The sequence below is a fragment of the Vidua macroura genome, chromosome 1 (genome assembly GCF_024509145.1).
Source record: "Vidua macroura isolate BioBank_ID:100142 chromosome 1, ASM2450914v1, whole genome shotgun sequence".
NCBI lineage: Eukaryota > Metazoa > Chordata > Aves > Passeriformes > Viduidae > Vidua > Vidua macroura.
The window spans coordinates 22,669,053-22,690,059 of record NC_071571.1 but is presented as its reverse complement, the minus strand read 5'-3'; the positions used below and the strand labels follow the sequence as shown (position 1 = coordinate 22,690,059).

At 36.6% G+C, this 21,007-nt stretch overlaps 1 protein-coding gene across 2 annotated transcripts in view; it reads right to left on the bottom strand.

The window, feature by feature from the left end:
* CDK14 (cyclin dependent kinase 14) overlaps positions 1-21,007 on the bottom strand; it is a 323,842-nt gene that overhangs the window by 214,402 nt on the left and 88,433 nt on the right. For both annotated transcript variants that reach the window (XM_053989755.1, XM_053989764.1), the window contains exons 4-5: positions 16,801-16,895; positions 5,920-5,999 (exon numbers count right to left, since the gene is read on the bottom strand). In XM_053989755.1, coding sequence (XP_053845730.1) covers positions 5,920-5,999; positions 16,801-16,895 — 175 coding nt within the window. The remainder of the gene's footprint in view (positions 1-5,919; positions 6,000-16,800; positions 16,896-21,007) is intronic.

Below are 21,007 nucleotides of genomic sequence, written 5' to 3'. Positions count from 1 at the left end.
AGGTCTTCCTTAGATGTTACAGGTACAGAATCTGCTATTTCTCCAGGATAATACAAAAGCTCAGCTACTTTACATCACTTGCAGCATTGTTAACACCAATCACTGTTTTCCACTGTGCAGCAGTTAGGAACACCAGGCAATAAATTACACATTCACTCAGGGAAGAGCTTTCTCTTGGCAAACTCCTGATCTTCCCTGTATTGTTTTCTTAGCACTTATTCCACTTTGATTTTCTACAGATAAAAATTTTGTAAAGATTTATCCCTTCCATCCTGACAATTTCAGAAAGGGAGGCCTCAGAAAACCTCCCATCTTCAAAGAGGCTGTCTGGTATAAATATATGTCCTGAGGATAATATATTATAAATTATAACATAGAAAATATATTATAATACATAACACACATATAGAATATAAAATATATAGATTCCGGGGAATAAATGTGAACTCTCATTTCTTTCTTAGAGGCTGTTTCAGGTTTTCATTTTTTGTTTCTATTATAATCACAGAATGGCCTCAGTCAGAAGAGACTTTAAAGATCATGAAGTTCCAACCCCCTGGCATAAGCAGGGACACCTTTCACTAGACCAGGTTGCTCAGAGCCTCATTCAAACTGGCCTTGAAACTTTCCAGGGATGGGACAGCCATAATTTCTCTGGGCAACCTGTTCCAGTACCTCACAACCCTCACAGTAAAGAAATTCTTCTTAATATCTACTCTTTGTCAGTTTAAAGCCATTTCCCTGTGTCCTGTCGCCACATGCCCTAGTTAAAAGTCCCTCTATGTCTTTCTTGTAGGCACCTTCAGGTACTAGAAGGCTGCAAATAGGTACGCCTTCCCTTTTCCAGACTGAATAAACCAAATTCTTTCAGCCTTTCCTCACAGGAAAACTATCCCCTCTATCCCTCTAATCATCTTGACAGCCTCCTCTTGACTCACTCCTACCACACACCCTGAGATAAGGACGCAGAGGCCCAAAACTTTGAAGTCTTCTGAAGATGTTCTGTGGCCAAGAGTTAAGCATCTTTTTCCATGCTTTATACTGGCACTCAGATGCACTAAGTGTTCTCCCACAACTCACAAAATAAACTTATTCAATATGCAAGATAAACTGCTCTTTAAAAATTAAAAAATAATCATTAAACAATTTCTGTATTCTTTGTAATTTTATAATGCAAGACAGAAGATGCTTCCAGAGCACTTATGTTGTATTTCTGCATGCTGCTATCCATACGTGGAATTAAGACCACAGCCTTTGACATTGAAGCAGATGGAAGAGTAGTATCTGAGAAACTGTCAAATCAAAGACGTAAAGCCTGTCCCATGAGCACCTTTAAATGTGACACACAAATTGGTACAAATACATATAAATTACAACATACAAATACAGTAATTAATAAAATGAAAACCAAACTGAAAGTTGCCCAATCATGGCATTTAAATGACAAAGTACAAAAATAGCTACAAAACTGGATGATGCTTTGAAACACCATCTAGACCTATGGCAAATGAAACATTTCAATATATTAAAACCCTGGAATAGAGTTTTATTGCTATAGTAAATGGCAATATTTTCAAGGGTGGAAAATTAAAAACAAATGCAAAAAAGTTTTCATGACTGGGATGGGGAAAAAAGAATTTTGTTACCCAAGAAAAGAACACAGTAACCAAGTTAAGCTTCGAAGCAAGGTGCTGATAAAGCCAAGGGATGTTTGTCTATATATGTTTCCAAAAAGCAAAATCTTTGTCATGCTGGATATAAGCAATATTATTACCCAGAATGAAAAAAAGATAACTACAGAACTGTAAATCAATCTGTTCCCAGAATTAGAATCTACCACAGAGTTTAATATTTAGCCTAGATGAACATGTGATTCTACAGGAAATTAAGGGAATGAAATATCTGAGATAAAAGTTAAGGTCAGTGAACTTTTCTCCTGGCTGCCGTGGGTTTAATAATACTTCAAGTCTGATGCTGAACCATCTCCAAACAGTTGATAATGAACATTACAGTAAAAGGATAAACCACAATGGCACTAACACAGAAAACAAATAATTTGCTAATCAGTATACTACCAAATTTATTTTAAATGAGAAAATAGGATGTAAATGACTTTCAGACTCCACAGTATCTCAGATATCACTGTTCCAGGCACACTTAGCCCACAACAGTAATATGGTGACCTGAATCACTCACATAAATGTTATCAGAAAATCTCATCGATTTATCCCACTCAGGTATATACACTGAATCAGTTACGCTTTTTTCTCATTTTTTCCTTCTTTTTTTTTTCTTGGACTCTTCAAAAGTAAATTAGATTATCTCAGACTAAGTGAATTAAATTCAGAGAGGAAAATCCTATAAACTACATACAACATGCTGGTACATCTAACTCATCAGGTACATCAGGCCAAGTTGAAAGAACATTTAGCACAGGCCACTTCTAAATTTTGTTCTAGAAATTCAATAGTGAGCTGAACTGCAGCAATAAATATGCCACATTCACCTATTTTCATTTAAACCTATGTAACTTTGATGGTAGAAGACACAAACCCCTATCTGCTGTAAAAGTAGACTAACTAATTGAATTTAATTTTTTTAATTAATTAATTGATTTAATTAATTTAATTGAAGCTTCAGCTAAACCTCTCCTAGGCCTTAAAATTAACTATGATTTTCCTTACACAGCTTTACTCGGGTTTTTGTTCAGTTGGAGGGTTTTTTTTCACTTTTCCTTCCACTTCCTGTTTCAACCAAGTTAGTGCTTGTCTCTACAGTCACACATTCCATATTTATCTCCTTCATTTTCCCACTTCTCTTAGTCTCTTTTTCCTTTGTAGCTTTGTATTACTTTGAGCTTCATTCTGCTGCTGTCACAACAGTAACAATATGCTTCCCTGTACATAGGCAGCTACAACAATCCCTCAGCATGACCACTGCTGAGAATTTCAGCCTGTAACTTCCCCCAAATTGACATCCCAGAGCATCCACCTCAGGAGCACCGAGTAGAAATGCTATTTTCTCGCACTGCTTTATGGTAAACATATTTCTAATGTTATATGGTAAACAGTTTTCTAACAGTAGTTTTAATTTACAACTAACTAGACTTCTGCCTGAATTTGCCTTGCATTGTTGGAAAATTAGAAAATAGGAGCAAGCCAAGATGAAACCTGCCTGGTTTCTCCATTATGAAAGAGTTTGGAAAGAAATGCCCTTCAACAGACCTCTGGCTCATACCATCATATATGCATTTTTCCATTTGGGGAACACTATTCCTCAGATAACTGAAATTAGAAGTTGATCTCATCTTCAGTGGTATTTGGCATAGTTCTAGTTGTTCCAGCCCAAATTATGGCACTGGAGCCCTTAGTCAGTCATCAAAGATCAAGAGAAAACTGCTTAACACAGTGTCCCATTCTTACTGTTTTTCCATATCAAACTTATCAGGCAATTTCAAGAGCTCATAGAAGCATTTATTTTTTCCTTTTTTTTTTCTCCCCACCCTTGTAGCTGACAGCAGCCAGGGAGGCATTACAGAACTCAACATGTCCAAGATGGATTAGATGCTGCCAAGAGGAAAGGAACAGCTTCCTAAGGTCCTGCTAGTGAAGCCCATGGCTGTAGTGGCTGTCAAATTCTACAGGCCTGGCACAACATCACTGAGGTCACCTTCTGAAAATTACATTCGTAATAAGCTTTCCTTACTTTTCTGGTCCTAATATTTGTTTCTGACAAAATCAAAACCAATAACAGAAAAGTCAAAGCCTAAATAAATATAGATTTTTCCCCTTCCCATCTTACATATCAGGTATGTGTGACATCTACATGACATAACACATACAACATTGTACTTATACTGATAGCTCCTGAATGAAATCTCACTATCAAGGAGACAAGATTTCCTTTACGAGAAAAATGTTTCATAAACAACCTACAACCCAAGTGTGAACCCACCTAACCAAGAGTCTACAAGAGTTGAGAAAAAACTTTTTTATTATCCTAATACTCTTTGGATCTAGTCTCAGCTTAGATGAAGACTTAAAAATATAATGGATGCACACAGTCCTGTCATAATCAGCGAGACACCACACAGTTAAATTGGTATTAATTATTAACTACAAGAGCTTTTCTAGACAAGACCTTTATTCTACTAATATTAAAGCAGCAGGGTTTTAACTGGCTTCAACCACAGTATTGGTTGAAGTATTGTACTCACAGCTAAAAAGAAAACTTTCCAGTGACAATGTGAAAAGTATTTTCATGCAAGTGTGCCTTAATATTTTTTTTAATATATCAAGCAGGAAAAATCTCTGTTCTTGTTCCTAATGAATACTTCTGTATACTGAGCTCACACAACACACTGTTTATGAAGGCAAAGGGACTATACTGCATTTGACAGCTACAGTGCTATAAACTTTCATCTAGACCAAGCTCACATTAAAAAACCTTTTAAGTGTCACTAAAAAGGCACAAGAAAGCCGTATTTACTATTCTATCATTAAGTCAGTACCATACCAACTATAAACCTGAAGAACAATAAACATATTTGAAACTGTTAGAACAGATTGTTTAACTTGAACTCAGCATCACAGATATTGAAAGCTGCACCCGTAACCCTCTGCACACCTCGTTATCACAGCACAGCTGCAGGGACAGACAGTTCACACATAAAATAGATATTGTTATGAATAAATGTGTCACATCATTCAATAATTGTTACTCAGATGAAGCAGTAGAGAAGAACTGTGGAAATTCCTTCATAAATTGGCCTCCCACAGCTTTCCCTCCTTTGTGAAAGAGCCACCTTTAAAATGCACAGCCTTGGGATGGAAATCCACAGTAGTTTAGCGACTTCTAACTTCAGGGTGTCAATCACATGAAACATGGGAGTTTTTTTCCCAGCCCACTCCAGAATGGGCTCATTGTACAGACAGACATATAGCAGACAGATGGCTGCAAGAGGAAGGCAGCTCTGTCTGCTGTATGTCTGTCTGTGTCTGGGGCTCTCATGATCATGAAGCCACACATCTCACATGGAGGGCCAACTGTGGAGGGCTGAGGTTCTCTGGCTCATCTCACCCTGGGAATTAGGTTGATAGCACAATTTTAAGAGCTCCCTCAAAGTTGTAAGAGTTTCATCTCTTTAGTTCATCACCAATTTCAGCTGAGTCTGAATCAGTGCTGTGATGGTAAATTGTTTATTATTTCTCTACCAAGACTCATTTTTAGTACCCTCTAAGAGAGAAGAACCCCACAAAGAAGGCATATCCAGCAATTTCTGCAAAGGAGCTTGGTACAGACAGACACAGATAAAGCAGCTGTCACTAGGGACCAGGAGAAGCTGACAAGGAAAGATAAAGGAGTGGAGCAGAAAGTTTAACAGGCATCTCCAAGTACAATAGATAAGAATCATTCCCAGGCCACACAACTTAGAGTCCATAGGGAAGGAAAAAGAAACACAAGCTAGTTGCGAACTACACACAGCTTCAAAAGTGCCTGCAGTTTTGCTCCATGATCTTTTGATTGCCTTTATCAAGAAATGCTTGTCATTGCTTCATGCTGCATATATATGAAAAATCACATCTACCTTCATCCTAGGTGCTGCCTGCACCTAGTGCATCTTACACAGTTCCCTCATCTTCCTGAGTGACTACTCACACCCACCTTAAACATGCTCTCCAGTACTCATTGGTATAGTAAATCTAACAGGAGCCAAAGCACAGGCGAAGCTGCATTCTTTAACAAGAACTCCCACACCAGAGGCTTTGTTTTTGAAGCACCAAAGTTTCTTCCTACTGAGAACATAACCATGCAATTTGAATTCTCAAGCTATTCACTATAGCATGGCACAGAAATAAGAAGCACAATGCAATTACCAAGAAAACCCCACATATATAATCACTAAATGTGAGTGCATACCTTCCCTGATAGCAGTAAATGGGGTTCCTTCCTCTTCTTGTAATCTAATCACCTTCAAAGCCACCAGCTTCCCATTTACCCTGAAAGGGAAAGAGGGGAGGGGAAGGAGAAATTTTAAAAACCCAAAATTATAGTAGACACAGTATTTCTTATAATAGAACTTATTTCCTATCATGTACTTATTCAATTTCTTCCTGTCAATGCCAGTGATTCATCTACAGCACTGTAAGAAGCACTTCATAGCTTCCATAATGTCAACTTTATATTTGCACACTCAGATGCAATCCAAGAAATTATCTCAGTTTTCTGTGAGTCAGTCTGTTTCCTTTCTACCACAGCTTTGTTATTGAAGCTTTGTTAAGAAGCAACACATTTTAAAAATTCGTTATAAAATATCTGTTCATTATTTGATCAAACTATTCAAAGGCATATGATTTTCATCAATCACTTCACATGCAGTATATCCAGATTTACACTGATTACCTCCTTCCCACTGCATGATACACACTATTATAGCCTTCAAAAAGCTATGAAGTTTGTGTAATGAAATAATTTTAGGTCATTCTGGCCATTTCCCACTAGGACAGAATTGCTCCTGAGGCATATTCTTGACTACATGGCCCAGGCTACTTTTAGGTTATAATAACTCTCATTTATAAGTTTAAAAATATTTTGTGCTTCTAGAGACAAAAGTTCTTAATAGGTCATTTTAGTGTAAAATCTATTTGTCTTGTTTCATTTCTAGCATTCAAAATTTCACCACACATGAATTACATTCCAGGTCTTGCAAAAAAATCCAGTTGGTTCAGTTTATCCAAATAAAATCGTACAAAAATGGAACAAAGTTGATATCCATTACCCTCTTCAAGAACAAACTCATACCTCATGGAGACTTTTGTCCCCATGTACGACAAGCAACAGTGAGGATAAATTACCAGAAAGGCATAATACAGTTTTTAAAAAATATTGCTATTATTATAATTAAGACTTATTTCTGTAAAAGCAAAATTATCCTTTACAGCCACAAAGCTCAAGGACACATTGGAGCCTTTACACTCCTGTAGTCATGGAGGCAATTCCCTACTGTACTACAAGAGGGATGGCCCTAGAACATGTATTACATTTTCAAAGCAAGGTGGAAACCACCAACTCTGAATTCATCTTCTCCCTCAGGCTTTTAATTTTTGCAGTTATATGAATTCAGTGATGGATAGCTACTGTCTTGTTTCTTCTGATTATTCCTCTTTCATAATTACCAAAAACTCATTAGCCCTATACAGAACATTACACAATGACTCTGAGCAAGTTAAGAAACCCTGGTTATCAAAAGATGGTTTACTCATCACCTTCCAATTACTCATAATATTCAGGCTGGCACCAGTTCAAGTCTCATGCCACTAGTCACTGCTGAAAGGAAATTATCAGCTTAACTCTCCTGGATTTCTCCTTATAATTACCTTACATATTTTTTTATTTGGATTCAAACAGAACTTATGGCATCAGAAAAAGATAAGCCTTGCCTCAAGTAACTTCATGTGTCATGCTCAGACAGGAGAATGAACCATGTTAAAAGCAGAAGGATTGATGACAGATATGCATTTCTTAAACGTGTAGTTTTCAATTCCTCTGTCAATTCACCACCCTACCTATCATATACATATTACTTAGATATCTGAAAAACTTTAATATTTTGCAACAGATGAACTAACTGCAGGAGGAATTTAAGAAAAGCAAGATCATTTTGCAGATAAAGACCAGGACAGATGCTGTGTTCAGAGAAGCCAATGCAAAATACAATGAAAAGAATAGATCCAAGAGGCATAAAGGAAACAGGGATATGGAGTCTCTTGATAGAGAAGGACAAAAAACATGCAGCATTGTGTAGTTTATGTTCTTTTTAATCTGAAGTTCTACATTCCACTGGTTCATGAAGAGCAATATATAACACAAATGGCAATAGTATGGAACCAACCAATTTCAAAGAATTCACAATTAAACACAGCAGTTGAGCTGTGCTTTTTAGTTATCATTGCCCCTTAGTCACTGGTACCTGTCATCATCTTGACAGACATCCTGGCAACTCTTAGTACTATCAAAATAATCAAACTAATCTCAAGTAGTGTTCCTCTGGGATTTAATTCTCCTCTTTAATACAATTTATCTCCAACATATCAATCTATAATTTCCATAATACAAGCTTCTTTATTCTCATTTACTACCCAGTCATTAAATTTTTTTTTCCATTTAATTTTCTATAAACAGGAGAATATAAAACTGGAGATGTGAGAAATTATGAAGTATCAATTAAAGAGATAGGGTGCTTATTCACATCCTATAATTATCCTCCCACTGATGCAATCTCAGGATGCAGTTAGATGATGCTGAAATGATGAGCTAAGGGCTGCCTCATGGCATAGGTTTCTCCTGGTTAATCCTTGCCACACACTCCTGACACTGCCTTGTATTTGCTCTCATTTCTGCTGGATTTTACAATGAGACTGCTTAGAGAGCTTAAATAGGAGAAGACTGGCCCTTCCAAGAAGACTTATATAATATTTTTTTTAATTATAAAGGCATAAAAAACCAAAAAAAATCACTAACAAATACATAAGAACTGGGTCCACCTTCTGAGAAGCAATGTGCCATGGGATCAAGCCAGCTATGTCAGGAAATTGCACCCTGAAACTTGTGATGCCATGTCAAAATAATATCATAATTTCCTTAGAAACAACACTGAAAAAAGGAAACCCGGGTAAAACTACCTCTGCAACCTATCAATACCTGTCTCTGCAGACTTCACAAGTGATCAGATAAGGTTAACAGAACTCTTTCCAGATACTGCTTTACATTTGTCTTCCACAACTTTCAAAGCATGCTCAGTATTTTCATTATTTTCAAATACAAGTAAAAAACTGACAAGCAGACTGCCTTTTAGAGAGTGAAAAGGCAACACTGCTGACTCTTTTAACATGTAGCATTCATTAAACCACCTCTATTGTTCACTGTCCAAAGCAAACAATTTCACACCTTCTCAAAACAATACACTTCACTGTGTCAAAGATTACACTTATCATCTTATGCCCGTCCTGTCAACTGCCTCATTAGTTTCTATTAAGGACAATATTGACTAAAGAAATCCTATTTTCTAAGCCATCCTCCCTCCTAAAATAACTCGCTTTCTCCTTCTCATTGAAAAACCTTCAGAGAAAGTACAGAAGTCCTAAAGCCTCTCTAATTATCACACAAAACTACTTTAGTTTAGGCAAAACACCTGCAGCTGATGGACAGCTTTCCAATTTATGGAAATTCCTCATTTTAACATTATATAATTTTTCTAATAAATTTCTGATTATATATGCAATGTTGGCAAAAGAAAAACTAGTACAAACCGCTTTACGCAGCAAAAGGAAAAGTCTGCATATTATAAAAAATACAAATGAGCCAGACATTACAAAAAATGCTAACATAATATGTCATTCTGCATTTTCTAAACCAGCATATATCAGCACTACCAAAATAAATACATTTATTAAAAATTACCATTTACGGGAAAGTAGAGAAAATTGGAAATTATTTAATGCTTTAATGCATCATTAAGAACATTTAATACTGATGAATATAAAGTAACTGATGCTTTAATTGGCTTTACTGGGGATAACGCTGATGATGCCATATAGAGAACAAAAGAGTACATCACACTATTTTCTCAAGTTCTTCAGATATATTTAGATGACATAAATGTTCTAAATATACACATTTAAAAGAGTCAATTAACACAAAATCTGCCAATTCTGATTTCAATCTGTTTATTTAATACTGAGTTTTACCACTGGCTGGAATTGAGGTTGAGCTCATAATTCGAGCAAGTGCTAAACTTGGGAACACTTCTGTAATGAAAAATCAGTAGATGGTATTGGGATGATGCTCTAATTTGTGATACAAATTTAAAGAAACTAATTCTTATGAAGAAAAATAACTTTCAATTGTTAAATATTAATTTACAGGAAAATCTCAAAGTTTGATGATCAAACCTTGAGAATATCTAATTAGATCTACTCTAGTGATATTAATGTCATAAACAGATACCTAAAACTCCAAACCATGGGGGCCTAATGGAATCAGGCTCTGCCAGAAATTTCCTTTGAAGAAACCTGACAGAGGCACATTCACTGTAGGTTTAGTCACCTCTGATTATTCTACCAACGAATAACTAATTCCACATTGAGGGAAACACTTCTTTTAATCATTAACATAAAAGACAGCCCAGTGTAACATGGTTTATATTATTTTTTTTTACTAAAAAGGACTTACATTTCTAGTTTACAAAAGCCACTCCCAGTCCTGCTAAAGCCCTATCATGTAAATTCTCAAGGGACTAACACAGGACCATCATTTGCATTCCACCATCTTTTAACCTCATCCTAGACAAAAGTTACCTTGTCTTAGTAGAAGCCAGTGGATTAAAGATACTTCATAATGCTGGCATTTATTAGGGCTGAAAAAAACAGAAGATCAAAGAGTTTCATGAGAGATGAAAGATTTAAATTATTAATTAGTGCTGTCACTGGAACTTAGGAGTCAAGGCAGTCTCATACTAACAGTGTGGCAGCCCTCACTTGAACAGGAGCAGGTAAGATAAGAGTTTACCCCCAGCTCACATCAGTTCAAACTACCCATCAGCTCATCTAAGCACAGGGGCTGGCTGTACTCGACCTATGGATGCTGGTAGGAGTCACCTGGGAAGGGCAGCAGGCAAAGCGATGCTGAGCACCATCCTCCTCCACACCCCTCACATCTCTCCACACCCCACTGGTGCTCATAGAAAGAGAAGTTGAAGACAAACATAGAGATATCCCTTATAAAAAAGGCGGCCTCTTAAAACTGCACACTGACAGTCACAGGGGATCTGCTGAGAGATGCCACTGATCAGCAAACTGGAAAATGCAATGGTACACAATGGCAGCTGGCAAATTAATTCAGTATTCTCCCTATCATTCCAATCATGAATATATGGCCAATAAGGTAATACAACTATATTCTAGCCTAGTTTTTCTACCAAGCTTTCCAGGGCAGTCCTGGGTAAGTAATATAATAGACTTACTTTCTTCAGTTTTGTCCCCTGCTATGCAAGGTAATAATACTAAGTCACCTCCTTAAATTGCTTTCCAGGTTGAAGCACACTACATATAGTGTGATGTTCTTTTTATATATTCAACTATGGAGAAAAGATTTCCCAATCTTTATTTTAAATGTTGAAAAATTCACTCAGTAAGTGATCAACATAATCAATGATTCATCTTCTAGTTAGAATCCTAGTAATTTATTTTAGTACTTACTCTACTTTAATAATTTTTTCCACCATTTGGCATTTTAGTTGAACATCTAGTTGTCATTAGTTTTCTATCTAATTCAACTGTAAGTTACTGTTTTTATTAAAGATTTACAATGCTAGAGATTTTTTTAAACATTTATGTACACCTTTTATAATCCCATGTCATAACTTGCCTACAAAAATCAGTTAAGGAAATAAGTTAAAAATGAGGGGAGAAAAAAAAAGAAAGCCTAGTTGGTAACCATAAAGTGTCTTTTTGTAATCCATGAATATGTATTCCTTTTCCAGCCATCTGTTATCCTCAGATGAAAAGAGGATTTCATTTGTAGAACACTAATTTCACACAATTTTCAAGAAATAAAGAAAAGCTTAAGAAAGTTTAGGTCATTAAGGCAATATGAATCAGAGTAATTTTGAAATATCAGCCTAAACAAATTGGCCATAACATGAAGAAAAACTTTCCTGTGAACTGGAGTGGTGTACATGAAACTTATCAGGGAGCCTGTGAACACAAGACCTCACATGGGCATAGAGTAAAGGTTGGAGAATGACTAGAAAATGGTAGCTTGACCATTGCAAGCTTATGGTACTTGCAACAGATTGAACATAAAAGACAATCAGAGTCAAAAAGAGATTTCATGACAAGTAAAAGAAATTCTGCAACTTCAAAAGCAAAAGTCAGAACAGTAATTAGTCCTGTCAGCCATCTTCAGTGAAGGTTTCAGCATCATAAATATAAAAATCAAAATGCACATGCCATCCCTTTTCTTGTGAGCAGCTATCCACAGACATATTTATGAAATATTATGGTCAGCTATATTCATAGCACACACTGCAATACATCATGCCAATAGCAAACAGTGGTAGTTCCCTCTGATTATTCAAAGATTCCCTGCTGCCTCAAGAATAACACAGCATGGAAACAACACCAGTACAGAGCATGATGCCTGCCTGAGCATGATTTCTCTCCACTCTGCACCATGAACTCCCTATTGATTTTCAAGGTGAATATTAAAAGGTAATGCCTTTGATAGAGATAAATATCAAATGCCCTGGCTCCCTGAAAAAAATACATTTTATCTTTGCATATAAGTTGGAGTCACCTTGAAAACAAAAAATTTAGATTTTGAACTGAAATGGGAGAGATGCCTGGATGGAAGGACTGCCCTATCTCAGCAGCCTTTGAGCTCTTGTTGACAGCACTAGCTTCTACTATGCTCTGCTCTGTGCTCTACTGATCTCATATTAATAGTTAAAAATGATAGGGATCAGAATTCATTAGAACAAGTGTTTTATTAAGAATAAATTGAAATTATGTAATTTTGTGATAGGGAAAATAGGCAAAAATATCTTCATGGAGCTGTTACGAATTCTACACATTTTTGCAATACTATGAGCACATGCAATTCAGTAGAGGTGTGCAAAAAGGTAAAGGTACAGTGAAAAATCACATGGACAGTCAAGAGGCAGATCGAGATCACAGTGGAGATATCACTGGCATGCCTCTCAAAACACAGACACATGCTGTGCAAGCAACAGTCACAGATCACAGCTCTTTAACTGAGAGAATCTTTTTCAATTCTTTGCCTTGAAGGGCAACCGAACACAGTGGGAGAAGATGGAAAATACGCCAACACAGAAAATTGTCAAAAGCACAGGTTTTTCCCTTAAGTGCAATATGCAGAGTTCCCAGTGGGGGAATGCAAGGCCTCCACACTGCTTTGCAAGGGGCTCTGGTTGGCAGCAGCTCCCTTGTGCTGTCACCAGCTTCATCTCCAGACTCACAAGTCACATCAACACTTATGTGCCGCTGATCAAGCCAGATCCCACTGCTGTATGTTCAGGTAAATTTATAATCAAGCTGAAGAGGGAAGAAGGTCAACGGCAGCAGGAGGACACACATGTCAATACACAGACAGGCAGCACTTCCTCAGCTCAACCACACAGTGAAATGATACAGGAATTCAAAGGCCACCCATTGCTTTGCACCTACTGTATGGCAAACGTCCAAGGTGTTAATCAAATACAGAGTCAATGGAACTTGCATCATTTTTCACAGTGTTATCAGCAAATTACTCGGCCCACTTCTCCAAAATTTTACATTAAAGTAAATCTCTTCAAAGTCATCTGAATTTCATGCAGTAAGCAGCCTCTTGGGGTTTTATACAACTAAGTAAAATATGAGAATCTAGCCTGAATGAAAGTAGAAAATGAACATGCCAAGATGAGTTTCATTACACACGTCTGATGTGCAACACATGAAATCAAATAGATTTACCTATTGAGGCAACTGTCAGCCAGAAAAAAATGATTGCTTGGCTGTTTCTCCTATAAACAAAAAAGCCCAGCCTAAGAGAATACTGCTTCACTTCCCACAATAACACAGTCCTCTTCACTCTGCCGCTTCTTCACCCCAGGGATTCTTTTTTATCTGACTAGAGAAATCCATCATCCAGTAAAAGGAATTAGCCCATTTCATTTCACTTTCCTGGAATACAACCACAGATGTTCAAAAAGATAGAAAAGCAATGGGTTTTATAGGAAGACAAGGGCTTGGTACCATTTATCCTGCTCCAAGGTGCAAAAAGCCAGGCTTGTTCTGAAAGCAAGTTACTGTACATATTACTTTAAATTTTAGGAAGAGAATGGCTGATTTTGTGTATTTTCAGGCAGGTATGCATCTTTTAGACTCTCCAAATAGTATGCTAAGATTAAGAATGTTTTATTCCGTTATTATGATCAGCAGGGGAAATAATTTTAAAAGCTGAAATGTATCTCAGGAAATGCATAAAAAAACCCAAACTCTACTAGTTGCCACATGCAGCTGGTGACAAATACTGAGCAAAATAATTTTGAGTATAAAGCACCATTTAAAATAGCTCAATACAATCTTAAATGTCCATCTTTAACTACAATTAAGGAAACATCTCAGAAACATTTTGGCAAAACAAAGAAACCAAGCATTAAAGTTGGTTATTAGGGATTTTCAAACATTTTGAGCAAAATCCGCTTGTGTGTTACCTGCTCCAGCTTTTCCATCATGTGTTTGCATTCTGCATTGTGTCATGAGAGCTTAATCCTTCAGCAGTCAAACTGGGCACATACCAAAATAAACAGACCTTTTTTGCTCATTTGTATTCCCACTGAGTCTGTAGGCAGGGGAACATAGTGATGCATATCACAGTCTCACCCTACATACCCATATCAGAGTCTAGAAAAAAAAATCTCTATCTACTCCTATATCATTTTAAGATAAAGCTATAAAGAATCAGAGTCAAGCTGCCTGAAAAGCAGCAGCCAGGTCCAGGTCTCAGCCATAGAACTGTGGAATTGTTTAGGCTGGAAAAGACCTCTGAGTCCAACCATTAACCCAGCACTGCCAAGCCCACCACTAAAACATGTCCCTAAGTGCCACATTTGCACATCTTTTAAATACTGCAGGGATGGGCCAGAGCCAATGCAGTCATGCATTCACCCCACACCTGTTCACCTATGTTCCCCATGAGCCCATCACAGCAGTGATGCTCTTCCTTCTGCAGGATATCACATAGGTCAGAGATTCCTCACCTTCTCACGGGGACAGAAGAGGTAGCAGGGCTACATTACCTCAACAAACAAGTCCTTTTGAACTAGCAGATAACACCTGTAGTGTTTCCCAAGTTCTTAAAGTATAACCTCTTCCTGCTGTGAAGTAATTCAACTGTCTCTCTAGTTCAAGAAACAGAAGTCTGGACTGGAGGTGCTGAATCTGGATAGTGCTGGATAATATGGAAATTATTCAATTCTCAGCAGGAAAAAAAAAGTCAAATTCAAACAAGTGAAGGAATACTACTATAACAGTAGAAATACTCTCTGCATATAAATTCTCATCCACACTCTGTTCAAACAGAACACATTTTAAAGACCTTGCAGAAGTTGTTAAAAAGCAACAGGATAAAGTCATAGATAATTTTTATAACTCTCACTACTTCTTCAGAGCAAGCTGTTTATAACAGAGAATGCAGTATGCCCAGTAATTCCAATTTATTATTCAAGTACCATTAAAATCATTGAAGTATATCTTTCAGATTTGCAGGCAACTCTACCAAAATGAGTATTTCTAACCAATCTACATTTCATAACATGTTCACTATTAATGCAATAGCTTCAGGGAAGGGATTTGCTTTGTTTTTAAATTTCGGTCTGTTCCACTGACTGATGGGACATCCAGTGACTGTTGCTTTAGTTCAGTCTTACTGAAAGCCGACATATGGACTGACTGTCATCAGATACTCACTGTGATTTTACTAAAGGATTTTAGTAATTAGGCACAAGCTGAAATCTATACTGTTTTCTCATATTACATAGACCCCAATAAAAACCTTACACACGTATAATGTCTGGAACTTATAATGCATGACTGAGCCATTAGCAACACAACGTAATAGCATTTCCTTGAAGAAAGCTGCCAGTGAAAGACAATACCTGCAGTAGCATGGCAGAAGTGTGAATATTTCTCCTACATTTAGAACATGTTTTTATTCTTATCAGCTGTCATTATGTTTGTCAATACTTAAGCAAGCTATTGAGAAATGAGGGAACCCTCATTCTCATTTATTACATAAATTCAGTGAAAAAAATATAATTTTCAGTACCTAGCAAGTTAATGACACTGGAAAATGTTAGGACATGTTTTCTTTTTTTCAGTAGTTATTCTGTCCCATGACCATCATGGTATTCTCTGCTGGAATGGCAGTGTTGCCTCATGTATCAATGACTAATCGAAGTTTTTAAAGATATCACAAGTACCAAATCCCTCTTTCACAACTGCTTTGTTATTATTGGAAATCTGATTATGAAAACTTCATTAAATATGTCAAATGGCACAAGAAACTCTGCCTCACAATGGGTAACTCTGAATGGAAGTATTGGCTGAAGAAGTATATTTTAAGTGTCTTTACTGAGTTATTTTATGCAATATAAAAGCACTTAAGGCATTTGGGGATAAAAAAGCTGCAACAAATAACATTAAAGTGGCTGAAAAATATGTGACACATACAGATTAGTAGATTATAGACAGTAGATTATTTTGAGGTAGAGTAGTTGCAACAATTGTAAATAAACTCTTGTAAACAAACTAAACCTAGAGTAGTCCAAAATTCCATTCATTCCCGTCATGTTGTTTTATTAAAGTTTTTTAATAATGATAAACAAAAATGAACATATATATATATCACATATATTCAGCATGGCTCTCAGACCATCATAAAACTCTACCTGACAGCATATTTTGCTTTTATCCCTAGAAATTAATTTGGAATGGATACCAAAGAAGTAGTATGACATTGAAGTGCAAACAAAACATCAGATTTACAAGAACCTCGTCTTGTTCTGGTGTGAAGGTAATATGCTACCTGTGCAATATGGTCTCAGCCCCTTTCACTAGAGCACATGGCAGTCATAGCACTTTGATCCTCAGGGATCTATGTATATGTTCAGCAACATTAGTTGATACTTTCTGCTTATCTTCATTTACACCCAAATTTAAATGAAAAGAAAGCACCACTTACTTGCTTTTTCCTTTGTATACTGTAGCATAGGACCCTTCCCCTAGTTTTTCCAGTTTTTCATATGAGTCTGCTTTTCCAAACTTTGGGCTTGTAGGCTAAACAAAACAAAAAGGAAGATCTTTCAGCATTGCACCTATAACATTAACTGCTTTGACTCAACCTTTAGAGACCGAATATCATTATCAAGGCTCATAGACCTGCCGGTTTTCAGTAACCAACAACAAAAAAGTAATTAATAAGGAAAAAAACATTAATATTTATTCAACAGCCCAGATGGTAGTTGTTAATATCAACCATACAGTTACATCACAGGATCTATCAAAAAGATTTTGTTCTTAATCAAAGAGATGGTTCTGTTTTATTTTTTTACCTATATCACTTCATAGGGGAAAAAAAGACCATTAACAACTAAAGCATCTTGTCTATGTTTAGAGATCTAAACAGCATCCTTAATCTGCCCTACAAAATCAGACTAGTAAAGCTGTTTAATAATTTTTTTCTTTCTTTTGTTTTTAGACTAAAGCTCATCCAAAAACATACCTCTAACTAGTCAATGTCCCATTAAATCACTCATTGTTCAGAGTGGTCAAAATGCTACAGGAAAACATTTTTAATGATGTCATCCTCTGAATTATGGTTAAAGTCTTCAGATGTGGATATAATCACATCATACTTTAATGTACATTTTACATAGTTGATAAAAGTCCTGTATGCTTAAGATTTGCAGCCTAAGTGAGGAGTCTAAAACTGAACCAAGCTAAGGAATGATTCTTGCTCAAAGGACCAGATAGCTCAGCTGGCCTTTGTGACAGACTGATACTTGCCCCCCTTTTACACAGTCCTTACAGAGAATAAATCAACACTGCAAAAACAGAAATTCACCTGTCATTAAAACTTTCAATTCTGAAATTCTGAGAAAATGTTTGACTTTTTTGATGTGCATCCTGTTTTCCCACATTTCCCAATTTTCCAGTTGTCTGGAAGGAAACAATTTTATTTTTTCTCCAAGACCAGATGAAACTGCAAAAAACTGACCTGCAGCTGCCCTTAGCATCACCTACATATCTTTTTGACTGCAGAGCTCAGATATCCTTCCTGTCCTAAACCAACCAAAAGATCATAGAGAAAGTTGGGAGAGTCAACAGTAATACTCAAATCACACACAGTGACTGATTTGATAATACTCTTGTTAAATGCTACCAAGAAAAGCAGACAAGCAAGCCCTGCATAGTTAAGGCTGAATTCAGCTGGGATGAGCCATGTGCAGCTGTACACATGGTACCCTCACATTCAGGATCCAATGTCTGATTTACAAAAAGTATCCATGTAACAGTTTTTTGAAAGGGAACAAACATTACAGTATAAAGCACATCTGTGTGTAAATTCTTGCTAAGCCATGGTTGAAAATTTTAAATCAACTGACCCTAAAAATTGCTTCTATTTAAATAGGCAGAGGTAAGCTGACTTGGTGCCTCATACTTGTCCACCACACTCTATTAACCATTAGCCAGAAAATGCAAACGTTCTCTTTATTCAATTATTCTTCATTTGTCCTATGAAAAAATTCTGGCACTTTGGCAATTATGCACCTTTTTTTGATATAAACATTTTAGCTTTCTATTCAATGGCATTAGGACATACATATATATGTTTGCAAAATTGAGCCCTTTCACCTCTCTCCAATACAAAGAACAACCTATTATTTTGCTATCCAGTTCCTAAGTATGAGTAGATTTACACAAATTTGTCATAAGGAAACTCAGATCTTTTTCCTGCTACATTATTTGGAACACTTCATTATAGATAAGGCAGTAATAGTCTTGGTTTCCAATCTGTGCTTAAAAAGGCATTCTGCCTGGTTTAAAAAAAAAAAAACAGGATTTTTTAAAATCACAGTTTTATTACAGATGTCACTAATAGAGGTGACTAAAATATTTATTCAAGTAGACTTCTCATTTAGCTATCCAATTATGGACTAATGCGACATTTAAAAACTTCAGGAAAAAAGTGGTTAGATGTTTAAATGTCTTGCATATAATGAAGAGGGAGCACAAAGTATTTCCCAAATTGCAGGCTGCAATGAACACACAGTGAGCAGCTTTGTTTGGAGTGGAAATGCTGCCCTAGTTAACAGTGAATAGTTCACTGTTGGCTTCCTCATAACAAAACAGAGAAAGGACATGGTGTATACATGTGTTTCACATCCATTCTTATTTTCACACTGAGATTTACTTTTATTCTCTACCTCTGGAAACCATAATCTAAAGGTCACAACAACTTGTAAAGCCCTAAGATCTTGATAGGAAACAGGAATGCCTTTAATCCATTACCACACAGTAAATCATCAACAATAATTTTTCCTACAACCTCAAGCTCATTTCTCTGTAGTCCAGCTGCCAGAAGCACAGACTGAAAGTCATGACTTTTGACTCATTCTCCTCCTGGAAGCTGCTGCATCCTCACCAAGCACAGTCAGAACTCTAAAAGCAGGCGTTGGCTGGATCAGGACAGTTCACTCCTGAGGGTTCCGGTGAGAGCCCTGTGCTCAGCTCAGCTCTGCAGCAGCCAGGCTGACCTGCCCCCCTCCCCACGCAGCCCCACCCCTTGTCCAGTGCCTGCTCACGCTGGGTACGAGCCCAGAACCAGCCTTGGCTGACACCTTCCCCTGCCCAACCTACAGCACCTCTGCAGTGGAGCTCGCCTCAGCACCATCAGACTGGATTGCTCAGGCTCTCCACTAAGATGTCTCCCTTTGTGAAAACAGACATTATTTTTCCTTGCATTTGTAATATTTAAAGGCTTACAATTTTTGAAGGTATGTGGTGGAGAAAAGCACTTCATGGGATTTTATTTAAAAAAATGGTAATAAATTCTGAGGCAAATAATATATATAATAATATAAATAATTTGTGTGATACTTCTTAATGAAATGCCAAAACACTCATCATATTGCAATTATTTTAGACAATGAAGGGACAGCTTTACCATTTCCCCAAAACTTTCTCAATGTTTTAAAAATGAAATCTCATACACTAATTCAAATTTTAATTACAAATTGCCTGCGAAATTAAGAAGTTCAGACACTTCTTCTATTTCCTTTTATTTCTGGATTATAAAGGAGGTGAAGACAGACAGAAATAATGCAAAAATGCATAACTTTTCAAAACTTAAGTTTTAAGCTTAAAGGAATCTAAATAAAGGAATCTAAATAATTTGAAATGTCACATGAATGCTGAAAAGTATAACCATTTCAGCCTACTTTCCTTTATTATTACAGTCCCTCATTCATATGGGTATTTTTTCAGCTTCATAGATATGATTTTCATTATTCCTATTTCTCCATACTAGCTTATCCTTTTCAACCATTTCTGTTTAAAAAATATTATTTGTTACAGCAAAGTTGGTGGCTTTTTTATTAAATGCTAATATTAAAATCAAATCTAGAAAATCCACTTTTAATTTCTTCTTCCAAAGTGTTTTATTCCTTCTGGTAGAATACATGGGAATAGATACACACAGAGATTTGTGTTTGTTAAATCACGGGAATCCCTTACTCTGCCTGGCATGTGGTTGACTGAAATACACATAGTGAGTGAGACAGATCCAGAGCACATCAGATGTGCTTGCATCAGCCATTGACAGACATCGCAAGCAGCAGACTCACAAGAAATTCCCTGTATTTTACATAACTGGTGCAATCCCCCAGTTTGACCCAGACAATATTTCTCAATGGAAAAGAGTACTGGTTTTAGCTGAACACATGTATTTTGGTAAGTTTTTTTCAAAGTTTCAGTTTGAAGATACAAACTTACAATATTTCTATAGCTATTATTTTTTCATTTCTCTTGCTCCTTCTTACTGCTTTTTAACCCTCTAAAACACCAAGAGAGAATCACAGAATTATTTAAGTTTGAAAAGATTTTAAAGATCACCAAATCCAACTCTAATCCTAACATTGCCAAGCCCACCACATATGTCCCCAAGCACCACATCTACACACATCTTTTAAATACCTCCAGGGATTGTGACTAAGTCACTTCCCCAAGCAGCCTTTTCCAGTGCTTGGCAACCATTCTATGTACTAAACATTATTGGGACTATTTAGGCTTAAAGAAGCCTGTTGCTGCATGTTAGAGCTCCTCATTTGCTACCAAAAAAAAAAAAAAAAAACCCAACATACAAAGCTGAGAAAAAACCCCCAACATCT